General features: G+C 34.1%; 1 protein-coding gene across 1 annotated transcript; it reads right to left on the reverse strand.

Annotated features, from left to right (window-relative positions):
- Positions 1–2,590: 2,590 nt before the first annotated feature.
- LOC115975729 (KRR1 small subunit processome component homolog) lies at positions 2,591–9,999 on the reverse strand. The gene is made up of 14 exons (XM_031096637.1): positions 9,835–9,999; positions 9,523–9,742; positions 9,363–9,439; positions 9,085–9,195; positions 8,777–8,845; positions 6,666–6,722; positions 6,479–6,517; positions 6,252–6,356; positions 6,026–6,108; positions 5,643–5,724; positions 3,987–4,130; positions 3,794–3,865; positions 3,549–3,700; positions 2,591–2,717 (listed from the first exon to the last, which is right to left on the reverse strand). The coding sequence occupies exons 2-13, from the start codon at positions 9,740–9,742 to the stop codon at positions 3,587–3,589; spliced, it is 1,173 nt and encodes a 390-aa protein (XP_030952497.1). The 5' UTR covers positions 9,835–9,999; the 3' UTR covers positions 2,591–2,717; positions 3,549–3,586.
- Positions 10,000–16,396: the final 6,397 nt, after the last annotated feature.

Raw genomic sequence — 16,396 nt, forward strand, 5'->3', positions numbered from 1 at the left:
ACCCTCTCAGGCCCTCTATGAGTTGGGACAGCCAAGACAGCACTGTTCAGGGGTCTTCTCCACATTAATGTAGCAAGAAAGTTAGCTGCAGAGTATTTAATGTGGTAGTAGAAGCTTTCCCTTAGATATTTCTCAGCTCCCATTTTGTCCTGTACGTTCACGGTGCATATCCTTATCAATAAAACTTCCTGAAACGTCATTCTGAATAATAGAACTCACTTTCTGTCCCCTTCTTCGTTTAGCTGAGGTGATACTCCTCCTCGACCTACCTTTACAGTCATAGCTGGCTCGAGAAGTTCAAAGTCTTACGTCTTCTCTAATATTTTTATCTCCTCGAACCACTGAGCCTCTTCGGACAAGGCCAAGGCCCAACATATATTTTTGGGCCCATTTTCCCTACAATATGCATCAACATTAAAAAGTGTCAATAATAAAAAGTATAACAGCCATTGTCCAATGCAATGCCAATGCATTTTAAAAAAATTTGTAAGAAATTATCTTAAGTCCCATTCAGGATACTATTATTTATTACGATTGGAATTTGGTTGGTTATTTACCATGTACGAGAATCCCTACTAAGCATCTCTAGCTCAATGGTTAAAGGCTTAAAGCATCCAACTCAAAATTAGCGAATATGTAGATTCAATTGGCTCTATATCAATGAAATCTCATCATCCATACATAACAGATTAGCATTGTACATTCATAACATAACATGTGAATAACCATTTTGTACATGCCAGATAATTAGTAACTATATTCAATCTCTAAAAAACCAATCCCAATTGTTTTGAGGTTCGGTAAGAACAAAGAAATTTCAAACAAAAGGATAGAAACTTGTTGAAAAAAAGAGAAACAAAGCAGTTCATCTATAGACAATGCTCTTTCTTTATCATCAATACTTGTGGAATCAACTTCAATTATATTACATGTTATTAGAACAAGAGAATAATCAAGAATATAAACCAATTCCTTATTCCACTAATTCAAGCATATAATTATTTCTTCTATTCTTGACAGCATGTAATTAAATTTGTTTGCGGAAAGTGTCCAAATAAAACAAAGGTGAAAACACTATTTTAGTCCCTATATTTTGGTGTCACAGTCAATTTGGTCATTACATTTTGGTTGCAGTCAATTTGGTCCCTGTTATTTTTATATTACAGTCAATTTGGTCCCTACTGTTAACTTACTAACGAAAAATATCTACGTGGCTAACAGTGTGCACAGTTGGCACACTTGAAGTTTAGGTGGCTTAGGAAATAATATTATAAAAATTTAATTAACATAAAAAATGCCACCTCAACATTTAATAAATATAAAAAAAAAAAAAAAAAAAAAAAAAGCCACATCAGAAAATTAGAAAAAAAAAAAAAAAAACCCCGATGATTTTTAAGCCAAAAATAAATGAATTTAAAAAAATAAAAATAAAACCTCAAAAGTCTTTGTTATTTTATTTCCTTTTCTTTCGATCCAAACACAACCAAACAAAGAAAAATTTGCTGGAAAATGAACCAAACCCACAATCAATGGAACTCAAATACAACACACTATCTGTCCTTAATGAGACCATGACAAACCTTGGTGCCCAAGTTCGTTGGCATTCATGCAATATTTTCTCAAAACATGAACAAGCCACCGCCGTAGGTTTCGCTTGTAATTTGGTCATGGTCTTCGCCTGAAATGGCGAGACCTTCCAGGAGTACTGGTGGTGTACCAAGCATGCTCTCGACTAGGGTCACGATCTCGTTGTTGATGATGGTGGGGAAGCTGATTTCCTCATCCATGAGAATGTTAAGGTTGAGGAAATCTAAAAGAAGAGTGGTATGAAGATAGATCCCAAGAAGTACCATAAGATGAAGTGGAGATTGGTCGGAAGAGACAACTACTGGAGTTAAGAGGCTTTACCAAATGTAGGCCAATGGTTCTCTGCTAATTTCCATCACTAAGAGCAAGACAAGACCAAAAAAAAAAAAAAAAAAAAAAAAATTTCTTTTTAATTGTCATTGTGATTGTGGATCCAAGGTCAATTTTGTTTAGATAGGGGTGTCTTATTTTTATTTTGCTTTGGATCTGATTTATGCTTTGTTTCATTGTGTCAGTGTGTCCTGTATTTGAGTTCTATTAATCGTGGGTTTGAATTGAAAGAAAATAACAGAGACTTTTGATTTTTGAGGTTTTATTTTACCTAAATTCATTTCTTTTTGGCTTAAAAATCATCCGTTCATTTTTTTTTTTTTTTTTTGATGATGTGGTTTTTTCTATTTATTAAATGATGAGATGGCATTTTTTATGTTAATTAATTTTTTTTTTAATTATTTCTTAAGCCACCTAAGCTTCAAGTGTGTCAAACATGCACACTGTTAGCCACGTAGACATTTTCCGTTAATGTGTTAACAGAAGGGATCAAATAGACTACAAGATGAAAATAACAGGGATCAAATTGATTGTTATCAAAATGTAGCGACTAAATTGACTGTAACTCCAAAATGTAAGGATCAAAATAGATATTTTGTCTAAAACAAACCGAGATTAACTAAAAGAAAATTTCTTAATTGTAGATGTTGAAGTCAATGCTTTATCAATAAATTACATTCTTCTCATGCACGGCAAAAATTAGAACTCTAATTCAATTTTTCTAACATCTAAGAATCATGGCATGCAAGCTTGGCCAATCATAGACAGCCGACTTAAAACCAAACAGTGAACACATTTTACTTAGAGCCCGTTTGGATAGGCTATTCACAGAACCTTAACGTGCGTTTTAGACAAAACGTGATTGGCCAAATCGTTTGGCTCCACAAAATCAGCACGTTTGCATTTTCAAAATCCAGATTTTTCACGTTTACAAAACACTGCAAAGGTTTGCCTTTTCAGAGACGTAGATGGGCTAACCGCTATTTTTTTCTTCAGAAAATAAAAATATCACCAATACCATAAGAAATACCAGCTTAATTTTTTTCTTTGTCAATGCTTTTCAAAAAAAAAAAAAACTCTTTGTCAATGACTTTGATGAGCTCTACTTATTTCATGGTCTTAAATTTATTTTAATACTTGTTTGATTCCCTTGAGTTATACCAATTAGCCCTGCTTATTTTTTTTAGTAATTATTTTAATATAATTATTTTCCTAATCATTTTAATATCTTCCTCTTGACGGTTTTTTTTTTTTTTTTCAATTTTAAATTATATAAATTTCTCTCCATGATTCCAACAACGACAACATCATTATTGTTATTATTATTAATGTAATTGTCAGGCTTAATTACATATTTTCAATAATAATTAAAAAAACACTGATTAAAAGAAAAATGACAAAATAACCTTAACAAAATGGTTAAGTCCTTTTTTGGAATTTACACTCCAAACAGCCATTTTTAAAACAGCTTATCCAAATACTTAATGTAGTTTTAAAAATAAAAAAATGCATATTTTCACATTTTTACCAAACGCTTATATGTGGTTTTTAAAATGATGTTTTCAAAACGCACGTTTTAAAAACGCTTGTTTTAAAAACGCACCTTTATGAACAGCCTATCCAAACAGGCCCTTAGTCTGACTGCAATAAAAAGCTTCAGCTTCATATTTTAAGTTTCTCTGCGCTTGGATTTCTTTTTGGAAGGTTCCCCAGCTGTGGCAATATAAACTTCAGCATTGACATTCTCACCCAATTTTTGCTTCCCAAACTCCTTCGCCTTTTTCTGTAGAACCAACAATTTAAGCATTTATATTAAAATGGACAAGTCCTAGAAAGTAAGAAAACCCAAAAATCATGATGTTTATACTTTATATACCTTTAGAGACATGGCCATGGCTGCCACATCTTTATCACCATCCTCAGATTTTGTATCCTGCTTTCTTGGCTCCTGATATTTGACAAACCAAAATTGATAAAAAGTCATTGGGATAAAAGTGAGATTAAGTAAGAGCACGTCTGAAATGTGAAAAAGATGGAGGTGACTGAGTTAAAGAGCCTAAGGATACAACCTCTGGGGGAATATATGCAGCTTCTCTTTTTCTTTTGTTTTCTGCGGTTTTCTGTACCTGCTTCTCCTGCTTCTCTTGCCATGTCTTTGCTGATTTCTTTTTCTGGGACATGAAGAATTCTCCACTTTCCAATTGTTCATCAATCTGAAAATAACATAGAACATTGCATTCCAATATATATTAGTAGTTTTCTCTTTGAGACAGCAAATTAAAGAAATAAAAGATGAGGAAGAAATCCTATTATGCAAGGAACCAGATAAAAAAAAAATCCCACTGAAAGTAAAGTAGCAAATTCCTTATCATCTCCAACTAAAATTAGCAAGAGCATTAGTATCTCCCTTTAAAAAGCAGTCCAAACAAAGCATAGCAGGGTAATGGAATTTGACGTTGAAACATGATTGATCATTCAAAATATTTACCATGGGAATCAGGGAAGTGGGAACCCACGTATGACAAGTATCATTACATAACACTAACAGTAATAACATGGATAGATAAGAAGAATACCAAAATAAATAAATAAAAAATAGAGAAATTCCTACTAAAGTACTAAATAGGTATTTCTTGCTTGAGAGTTGGGAATAGATATTCTAGATATCTAGGAAATAGGAATAGTTTATATATATATATATATATATATATGTTTATTATTAGCATAAATTAAATATATAGTATAAAAATAACAAAAATATAAATGAAAATGAGAATAGAAATAAAATCAAACATAAAAACCATAACTTAATATATAATTGACATATATATTATAACCATTTTGTATATTTATTATCATATACAAAGTCTAATAGATAAACACACTTCCATATACAAATACAAAATAATACAAATTATTAGATAAACTACTACCATTTATATTATTTAATAGCTTTTTATGATATAAATTGACATTCATTATTGCTATATATAATTATAAAATAAAGGTTAAATTAAATAAATAACAAGAAATTACATTAAATCATATATAACTATAAATCTTATATAAAATAATATATGAATACTATGAGATAAATTCTGCTAAGGGTAGGAACAGATAAATTATAAAAGGCTGAAACAAACAATAGATGAATACTATATGATAAATTATACCAAGGATTGCTGCAATCCAAGCAAATGAACAGAAATCAAATTTATTTCCACGAATACTGATTGCTATAGTAATTCCCATCCCATCTGTATTTTGATGTGCATATCAAACATGCCCTCAATTCCTTAATAAATATACCTCAGCAATGGAAATGCATCTGCCCCATTCATATTAAATACAGAATTAAAACCAATAGTCATGAAATCATATTTAAAAATATAAATAATCAAACTGAGTGAGCAATATAATCGAAGACAATAAAGCAGCAATCAAAACAAAAATAAAAAATAAGAACTGCCAAAATTTGACTCTTTATCAATGCCAATAAGCAGCCATCAATAATATTGTTAAGAGGGTTTTAAACCCTGATATGTACCTAAATAAAAGCAAAGCGACAAGTAGCCTAATTTCTATCAACACTTAATCAAAGAGAGTGCTTGTGACATTTAAGAGGCCAGGGGAACTGGGACCTGATGTGATGATAACAGTACTTTAAAGCATTCAATTTCTTGCAGGAATCTAAAATATGTAGAGACTAGAAGCAGTTCTCTCACCTTGCTAGGTTGTTGTGGAGGAGGGAAAGGTGTATATGGTCTCTTCTCTTTAGTTTGGAGCTTCTTTTGTTGAACATTTTTCCTGAATATAAGTTATTGGAGTAATTTATAAGGAAAATGCTATAGGAAAAAACTATTTTACAAACTTTTTTACAAATTGTTCTTTTGGTGAGTGGTTATTGGTAAGTAAAAAAAATGATATTAGTGGTAGGCCCAGATGAAAATCAGTAAGAATTTGTCATACTAATAGTTTGTAAAAATGTTGTAAATAGTTTGTGATTGTAGCATTACTCAATTTATAATATAGAAAATAAATTGGACAGAAGAAACAAAAAGAAAGTGATTATATCCATATACAACAAAAAGTGTAGTAGATGTCATACTTTTTGAATTTTGGAAGAAACCTATCCCAGTTTTCATTTGCAAGTGCTGGATCCTTCTCAAGCTCTTTCTTCATCATAAGAACCTAAACAAGAAAGAGAATATTTGGGGGGAGGAGATAAAGAGAGATTAAGAATGTTGGCAGATCTTCAGGTGACAATAGCTAAGTTGATAGGTCTTCAAAAGAAAACACCAATTACAGTAGAAACAAAGGGCCAGGCTATTCACCTTGATATGGTATACCGGATGCATTTTATTTAGTATGCAGTCTTCCACAATCCGCCTAACTGGCTTTAAACCTTTAAATGAACCCATAGCAGCAACTGTATTGCCCTATATGTTTCAAATATAAAAGAGAAAGCCTTCATTTCATTATTTTACTGAGGGGAACCAAAGGAACCAAAAAATAGTGGCACATCAAAAATAACAAAGCCAAGTAACAAACTAATGATTACCTGAACGAGAATATAGCAGCCTGTCAGTATTTCCAGTGCCTGCACCTCAATAATATTAGGGTTAAGCCAGTGAAAATGAATTAAAAGAACATTTAACAATATAACATGTCAAAGTGACCATGCCAACCAATTAGCTGAAAATTATAGTTTTTCCTTCAGTTTTCTCTAATGTACTCACTGTACATACCTTTAAAGTGGAAGAATTAGGACCCACAAGATGTTGTCTTCGTTTGACAAAGCGTTCCTGCACACCACTTCATAATTAGACCAAGACCCAAGAATTGATTTAAATTTTACAACCCTATAACATTTCAGTTTATTTGCAATATATATATACATCTATCAAGTACACTGGGGATGTACTATGGGAGGTTATTTGCAATATATTGTATCTGGAAAAGCTCATAGATTAACAGGTAAATCTTAATGTCATAAACATATAACAGAAATTGAAGGGATAAAAGAACAGGGACACAGTTTATCCCCTACCATAAACTTTTGGTTTTGGAAAATATCAATAAATTGATTTCTCCTCAAACTGAATAAATGTTGGACCTTTTTCTATATTATTATTTGTCAAATTATGAAAACAATGATACAGCTGTCATGTGAGCTGCTTATGATTGGGAGCTTGATATGTGTGCTCATTTTTTCCAAACTCTCTATTCATTCCCCGTCCAAACAGGTGTGGAGGACAAGATGTTTTGGAGTTTGGGTAAGAAGTGTTTGTGTCCATTCTTCTTATGAGGGTTGGAGAGGTGGTAGCTGCTTAGATTTCCCTTGGAGGATATTTGGCAGGTAAAAGTCCCAACTAAGGTTGGTTTTTTCTTTTTGTGGTTTGTGACTTGGGAGAATTCCTTACTAAAGATAATTTAGTGGAAAGGGGTATGGTGCTGGCAGATTGGTACTATTTGTCAGAATAGTGAGGAAATTGTTGATCACTGGCTGCTTCATTGTCCAGAGGCAATTGAATTATGAAACTCCATATTTCTGGCTTTTTGGAGAAAATTGAGTGATGCCTAAGACAGTAAAAGGCATGTTGAGTTTGGTGGCAACGACCCAGATATTTCAAAACTAGAGTATGAAATATGGCTTATTTGGAGGGAGAAGAAAAGGACTTTTGAAGACCAAGGAGTTTCTACTCTGGGGATTGAATCACAATTTGTAGGATCATTATTTCATTGGCCATCTTTAAATCTGAGTAGACCTACACTTTATGATTTTATTGAAGTTTTGGCTAATTAGCCAATCTTACCCTGCAAAGAATCTTACTTCGCCATCTGTTACAGCTATTATGAATGGGTTGTAGTTGTTATCTTAAGGATGTATTTAAATTGAGTAATGAATGAATAAGAGGCAAGCAGTTTAAACTCCAAAATTCTGTTTTCTTTCTCATTTTATTGGAGGTTAATCACCTTGAAATCCGACTAATTATTTTCCCTTACACAACTGTTTACATCAGTGTATATATATATATATATGGGGAGAAATTACAATTTACGCTTTGTTGTTTGGCTCTATCACAATTTAGTTCACAAACTTCCAATTGCTACATTTGATCCCCTAAAGTTTGGATTATAATGAAATTGTTAGAGTTATGTCCAAAATCCAAATTAACATAATTTGCAGTTTGTTTTTTGTTAATAAGTAATGGTATTTTATTGAGAAAAGAGACTACTTCATGTACAAATATAATGAACACAAAGAAGCCTAAAGATTACAAAAAAATGAAATATGCACAAAAGTATAGTGACTTTTTAAAATCGACAATGGTATTGCTATTAGTAAAACCCCATGCACAAGATCAATCGAACAAAGATCTAATGAGCAATGATTTCAATTAAGTTACCAAACTTTCTGCAGCAGTGCAAAAATTTCGTAAGACAAAGTAACACAAACGAACATCAAATCTACCGCTCCCATTCAATTTCCCACTCATTTGCTCTCTCCTAAGGATATTCACTTGAGTAAAGAACATTGATGAATGAGTTCACCGACTCCAATTCTCAATCATTAAAGTCTCTATGAAATCCAACATTCTAGCTCTGCGCCTCCCCATATATCTTACTAGCCAACAATGAATGAATTGATACATTTCTATCCATTGTGAGAGCACACAAAACTTGGAACAACACTTTCAAAGAATGATTGCTAAACCCACACAGTATAAACGGCAATATTATAGACATATTAGAGCTTAATGACATAAACAAGACTCTGCAACAGATATCTCTTCAGTTATTAAGAAATATGAGTCAACAAACAGCATTCATTTGGTGCAAGTAAAGCAATACATACCTTACTGCGGACCAAGTTACCAATCTTGATGATGTCACATTGCACTTCATCATCTAGTAATTTTATTGCCTACCACAAAAATGTTGTTAAAAGAACTAAAATTACAAACAAATGAAAACCAGCCAAAATGAAAAGGCTGTCACAATAGAGTTCAATTGAAATAGTTTTGAATGAAAGAGTCAAGCAAAGTTATTGGTTTAAATATTATTGTTCTGTGCACACTTGGGCTGTAATTCACACCTTTGTAACACTAAAGAAAAGAAAACTCATACAATACGGACACAAAAACAAGAGTAAAAAAATTGTACCTGATGAACAGGGACACTTCTTGACAAAAGCCTAATAAGTTCCCTAGCTTTGATGATAATATATGGGTCCCTAGTCTTTCTGGTTGTTGACACTGTCATGGACCCCTCGACCTAAGCAGTAATAAATCATAAAATGAATTAGAAAAACACATATCTTTCTGAGAAACACACACAGAACATTCAAATGTAAAACAATGGAAAAATAGAAACTTCACTTCAGGGAGTATTTACTAATATTAATATGAGATGAATCTGATAGCTTACAGACACACACTTACTAAGTTAAGTTCACATGAAACGCCAAACTCTTTCAAAGCAGATTTCACAGTTGGCCAAACCTCTTGCAAGTACTTTTCTGAAGAAGAAGAAGAAGAAGAAGAAAGCAATTAAAAACCCAAAAACAAACACCCAAAAGTGAAAGATTAAATATAATTAAACCTCTGTATTGAGGGAAGAGAGTGGAGAAGGAGCTGAGTTCAAGCATTCCGGATTCATTCCAAGAAGGGTCAAACTTTTCAATAGTCCAGCGGTCGATGTTGGGGTCATCATCCCAAGGCTTTGGCTTGTCGTGCTTTCCCTTGTGCTTCTTTGCCTTCTGCAATATGTCACCACCGTTGTTGTTGTTGTTGTTTTCATGCTCTTCCATCGCAAAATTCATCTTTTGCGTAGACACACCATAGAAAAAAAAAAGGTAAATTGGCAGAGTAGAAAACAACGAAACATAAATAATAATAACAAAAAGCGACTCACTTGATTCGATTCTTGAAGAGATAGAAGTGGCGGGGTTTTCTTGGTGGGTTTAATGGCAAATTAAGGTGAATGGGGTTTCTGAGAGAACGAAGAGAGAGAGAGAGAGAGAGAGAGAGAGAGAGAGAGAAGTGGCGCCTGATGGGTAATGGAGAGAGAGACAGAGAGGGAGTAATTTGTGCGAAAATTGGGAATTAACCTTGTTTGCCAAATCATATAGTTAGTAGACACTGTTTTGAAAGTATATATATTACTAACATCTCGAGTTTAAAAGACTCAATTTAGGGCTTATAAATTGAGTCTTTGGGGCTTGGTTTTTATATTTTGATCAAGTTTGAGTTAGCGCTTTTCCACGTAGTGTCCATTGGAAATCGATTCTTAGAGATTCGATTTATATCTCGACGCTTAAATACTTGATTTATGTGCTCACCTGCATCTAGTAGACTCCAGCTAGATATCGAGCCTTAGAGATTCGGTTTTTAAACAAAGTAATCAAGTCTTAGAGACTCAATTTGCAAGGTTTGGTCCACAAACGTCCACGTGGTTGGGCAGCTACTTGTCCTTAGTCCTCATAATGTGAGTCTGGGTCTCTCCATTTCCCACACCAAAAAACCCAGCAACTCTCTCTTCCTCTCTTACTTTCATACAAAACTCACCCCATTACAAAACTTCAAATCAAACTCACCCTCCATTTACACATCCTCATGTCAGGTAAGGTTTTTATAGCACTCACTCTCTCTAATTGTTAGTTACATATATGTATTGTTAGGTTTTTTTTATGGATATGTATCATGACTATTTTTTTTTTTTTTTGGTTTGATATTTTTCTTTATATTTTTGACAGAATGGTTTGAAGGTTTGTAATGGGGTGAGTTGTGTGTTTAGTTTTTTTTTTGGTTTTAGTATGATTAATGATTTTTTTTTTCTTAGAAACAAATGATAATGATTGAGTGTATTTGTATGTGATAAGGTGAGTATATGCAAATGTGGGGTTTGTATATGCACAAGATGTAACAAGTTAGTTTATATATTTGCTATGCTTTTATAAAAAGTAAAAAATATTGTAGATATATTTGTATTGTTAGGCTTTTTATCATGACTATTTTTGTTGTTGTTTGGTTTGATATTTTTCTTTATATTTTTGTTAGAATGATTTGAAATTTTGTAATGGGGGTGAGTTTTGTCTTTAGATTTTTTTTTTTTTTTTTTTTTTTTTTTTGAGTATGAAATGATAATGATTGAGTGTGTTTGTATGTGATGTGGGGTAAGTATATGCAAATGTGGGGTGTGTTTTGTATATGCATATGATGTAAGAAGTTGTAATTTTTGAACTTTGAGTAGATAGAAAAGGTTTTGTAATTGATGTTAAATGAAAGAGATAAAATATGTAACTAACATATTACACTTGACCCCTAATAGGTTTACAATCTTTGAAGAATATTGATATAAATGTATATTACGGTGGACCCCTTGTCAATCCTAAAGAGATCGACGGATTCCCATTTAGAGGGCCGGGTATTGAATGCTACTACATGATGATACATCGTAAGTTGAAGATGTTGAATGATTTGAAGATGAAAATAATGGAAGAATTGAATTTAAACCCTGCTTGTTATGACATAAAGATTATTTACCGTTACCCACAAGAAGTCCTTCATTCATGGATAAATTACGTGTATATGGCAATCAAAGAAGACAAACATGTAAGATCATGTTTAATAGGATCCATAAAATGCCCCAAGTAAATGCTGCTGAGTTGTACGTAAGTTCAGAGCCGCTTGCAGAAGTTGATACCGAGGAGGTGCAACAAACAACTACATCTTTACAATTTATAGCCCTAGATGATGAATGCACTACAATGGGAGACTATACAATGGGAGGTTATACACTCCCATCTCAAGATCATATTGCCAATATTGGTGAAACACTTCAACCTCAAGAGACACATTTAGGGGAGGAAGACAGACGAAGATTATGTTGTGAATAATGGTGAAAATCTTGATGATATGGATGAGTACGAAGAGAGGATTGAGCGAGGCGACTTTGACAAGGATGTGGATGACCATGAACTTGTTCCCAATTTTGAAGAGGAAAATATGTAGTATCATGATGAAGGTGATGTGGACGATGATATTGGCGTCCAAAATTATATAAATACGACCATTGCCTACACACCTCCTGCCAAGTCATTCTATGCAAATACTTGGAAAAATATGGTTGATCCCTCACGTCTTTAGATACCATTTGTTTCTACTTGGGAAGATAGGATGCATTTTAGTAAAGAGGTGACTTTTGCAAATTAAGAGGTGGTGAAGCGTGCATTGATAATATATATAGCAAAGGACAATAGAAATTTTACAATTCGGAGGTCAACCAAAACTAAATTGTGCACCGCATACATTGACACCAATTGCAAGTGGTATGTTGGGGCATTCATGAAGGCTAAACTTATTGGTCTATAGATGATCACGTCTTATGTGGATCCACATAGTTGTATACCCTTTGGCCTGCGAAGAGACAGTAAAATGATGGATTCTAATTTTGTTGCATCAGAAATTATGGGAAAATTGTGATAGGATCACACTGCTTGTATTGATCAGCTCTGGGACATCATACGTACTAAGTATAATCATGAGCTTTCTTACTATAAGGTATGGGACGCAAAACAAAAGGCAATTGCTAAGATATTTGGGGATTGTGAGCAGTCTTACCAAAGGTTGCAAAAGTTGTTGTTGGCATACTTGGATCAGGATCTAGGTACCTGGTACAACTATTACACCATACTTAGGGACATAGCTGGTACTACGTTACTGCGTTATGTATTTTGGGCATTCGCTCCATGCATTGCTGCATTCAGATATTGCAGGCCAGTGATCAGTCTTGATGAGACTTATTTGTATGGTAAATATCGAGGGGTGTTGATGATTGCAATGGCAACCGATGCTAACCAAAATGTTTTGCCTCTCGCCTTTGTTGTCGTGGACAAGGAGTTAGGGCCTAGTTGGGGGTGGTTTTTAGAGTGTCTAAGGATTTCAATAGGGCATGTGATATCTGACGAGGGCATTTGCATTATTTCTGACCGACATAAAGGTATCAAATGCGCCATTGCAGAGTGGCCTAGAGGTGATAATGGAAGCTTACGGGTATTTCACCGATATTGCCTTCAACATGTTGCTAGCAACTTCAACACTTTAATGACCCGACTCTAAAGGTATTGGCCTTGAAAGCTGGATATGCGACTCATGAAGCTAAATTTGAGTCCATAATGCAAACCATTATGGATGTTGAGATTAATGCACTGAGGAGGGTAGACCTTGATGATGACCATCTTGAACGCTATATGCCATACACATATCTAATGAGTGAGGATTTGGACAAATAGACCTGGTCACATGATGGTGGAAGACATTACGGGGCAATGACAACCAATATCTCTGAGTGCTTTAATGGGGTACTTAAAGGTGCCTGAGGTTTGCCCATTGTTGCATTGGGAGTTCACTTGGTGTAAACTTTTTGCATATTTCCATGATCGACATAAAGAAATTACTTTTGATCTCTCTCGAGGTAAGGTGTGGAGTGATTATGCAATGGGGATCTATACCAAAAATGTGCACAAAGCTTCAGGACACACTATGAGGGCATTTAATCATGAAAATGGTGTATATCAAGTGCTTACCCGGTACAACGACCATAGTGGTGAAGGGGGAAACCATAGTTGTGAAGGGGGAAACCATAGTCATGAAGTGCATGTATTTGCTAGAAAATGTGGTTGTGGAAAGTGGCAAAACATTAAGATCCCTTGTTCACATGCAATTAAAGTTCTTCAGAGTTTGCACCTCAATGCAACCAGCTATATTGACCCATGTTACAGTTTGGACAACGCCATTCATACATATGCACATTAATTTGTTGTGCTAAAGTCAGAGTCATTGTGAAGGGACATTCGCAGACCATGATGGGTGCCTAACCCAAATCTGTTGCAGGCCAAAGGTCATCCTGTGAAGTCAATAATAAGGAATGAAATGGATGGGGTACGGTGAGAACGGGGAAGCCAAAGGCAACATTCGGACTTGAGAGAGATTCAACCGAGGTAGCGATGCGAAGTGTGTCATGAAGAAGGGCATAACTACAGAAGATATCCCAATTCCCATGGGGCTTTGACAAGCGGTTCTCGTGGGGTTTCGACAAGCGGTAGTGCTACAAACTAGGCAAGTGCTGTCGCTGTTTTTGTATAATATGCTCAGAATTTCATTTGCTTTTTGTTCTTCGCATTTGGGAACTAACGATCATATTTTAATGTTTGTCAGGCGAGCAGAGACTCGATTTTGGAATGGCATTGTACGTGGGAGTTGTGGTTATCTTCGGTATGGACAAGTGCTAGGCGACTATGTAGACTATGTTGTATCAGTATGGACAAGTGCTAGGTGATTATGTAGACTATGTTGTATCGACTCAGTTGTTATTTTGTTTATTGCTGAATGTTATTGTAATTGAACTATTTGCTATCCATTGTACTTGTTACATTAGTTGTGTTATGCAGCTTTTGCCTATAATGCTAGCAATGATAGTACTTTGGCATTAGTAGCTAGTACTTTGGCAAGTTCAACCATAGGGGCCTCATTTGAAGCAATGATAACTAGTAATGTTTTTTGTGTGCCTCACGTAGTGGTTAAATCTGTCTGGTCTGTAGCTAAGAGGGTAATTATAATGCCCATAAACAGAAACTGTTTTAATCCAATTTTTTGCATCTGATGTACTCTCCCTTTGACTGGTATCATATATATATATATATATATATATATATATATACTATGTATCTAGTTATTTACTACTGCCCATGTGATGTGTTCTAGATTTGGTTTACTGCTGCAGTGGGGAAGGAAAAAAAAATTTTGGTTTACTGCTGTAGGTGGGGGAAGAAAAAAAATCCCCCCTAGTGGAAATCGAGTCTTTGAAACTCGATTTCCATTTGGGTGGCACCTTCGTAAATAATTGCCAGTATTTTAATTAAAAAAAAAACAACTGCCAGTGCAAATCGAGTTTCAAAGGCTCGATTTATATTGGACTTATTTACCAAAAAGCCACTGAAATGTAAATCGAGTTTCAAAGACTCGATTTTCACTGGGAATTTTTCTAGTGGCATTTGGCCATAAATAATTTTGAACTCTCTGCTTGGCGTACTCATTGCTAGTGAACTCGAGTACTAAATAGAACTTGTGCTTTTAATGCTCGATTTACTTTTTTATTTTTTATTTTTTTTTTGTGCGTAATGGAACTCAAGTGTAAAAGACTCGAGTTCCACTCAGTTTTTTTTCTTCTTCCCCCTGTTGCAATAAACCAGACTATGAAAATAGAACCTAGCTTACAAACAGGAAAATAAAACACGAAAATAGAACCTAGCAATCAAACATGAAGGTTCCATAAGTTGGCAGCCAATATAAAATTAAATAACTTTTCATGAATGAATCTTATTAAAATAGAAAAGTTTTTATATGTTTGGTCACTAACAGGTAAATAATTTGTTATGTAAAATTGCATTTGAATATGAAAGTCCAAAAATGCAGTATCATATTAGATGATTACATCTCAATCGGGCTTGTACTTCTACACCCTTTAATTAAATTACAATCTCATGATGAAAAATATTTGCCAATAGAATCACAATCTCTCGCAGGTGTACTCATGAATAACTTGTAGCAAACTTTTAGCGGATTCCTCCTTTAGCAACTTTAGAAGGCATGCAACTTTCTCAAACCCTACGTGGTGACTGTGGTCCCGGCTTGCTTTATGTCTGAACCTTGCATGAGGTCCTGACTATGCATGCATGATCTTTTTTGGGTAAGTCTAAAGCATGATCAATTCACAAGATAGAAAACTGAAAGATTAAATTTAGATAGGTTAGATTTAAGACAAGATGAACCAATTAAAATGACAAATCTTGAATCCAAGTTGGTTACAGGAGAAATGAAGATGCACATTCCTCTCAAAAAAACAGTTTACTATAATTTAGATCCAATCTCCATTGATATCTTATTCTAACTCAGCAAGCTAAGCTACAGAACTTATTATTGTAGCTTGCATAACTTTATATAATTTCATTTAGAAAGATGACTTTTATTTTTGAACCAAAAAGAAAACCATGACCATTTAAGCACTGATATATGTTTAAAGGAAGTTCATGGTCAATTGGGGACATTTACCATAATTGTGTACCTATCAACCGTAATGACTAATGGATACGGGATATCAAATAAATAATGAGCTTTCAAATTAATATCCTTTGAAAAAGGAGTCAGGATCATTGGACAGTGGCTACCATATGAACTGCCCAATCTTAAACATCATAGAACATGTTAAGACTCACCTTGACAATTTCGGCACCAAAATCATATGCAGACAATATTTGTAAATCACAATCAAGTTTTAAGTTCTCATTCTAACTCAAAAGTTTCAAATCTCAAACAGAACGGTAGAAAAAAAAAAAAAAAAAAACTCTGAAATAGAAGTGTCCAACAAGATAAACATTATAAGAAGTCAAGTGCTTTAAGAAATTTTTTACAAACGC

The sequence above is a fragment of the Quercus lobata genome, chromosome 2, assembly GCF_001633185.2.
Source record: "Quercus lobata isolate SW786 chromosome 2, ValleyOak3.0 Primary Assembly, whole genome shotgun sequence".
In the NCBI taxonomy this organism is placed as follows: Eukaryota; Viridiplantae; Streptophyta; class Magnoliopsida; order Fagales; family Fagaceae; genus Quercus; species Quercus lobata.

Bases quoted from the DNA above. Each gene is read 5' to 3' on its own strand.
- LOC115975729 (XM_031096637.1), bottom strand. From the start codon at position 9,742: ATGAATTTTGCGATGGAAGAGCATGAAAACAACAACAACAACAACGGT. The intron at 9,196-9,362 runs GTAAGTGTGTGT...ATTACTGCTTAG, and splicing joins TTTCATGTGAACTTAACTTA to GTCGAGGGGTCCATGACAGT. The intron at 6,723-8,776 runs GTATGTATTGCT...AGTGGTGTGCAG, and splicing joins GTAACTTGGTCCGCAGTAAG to GAACGCTTTGTCAAACGAAG.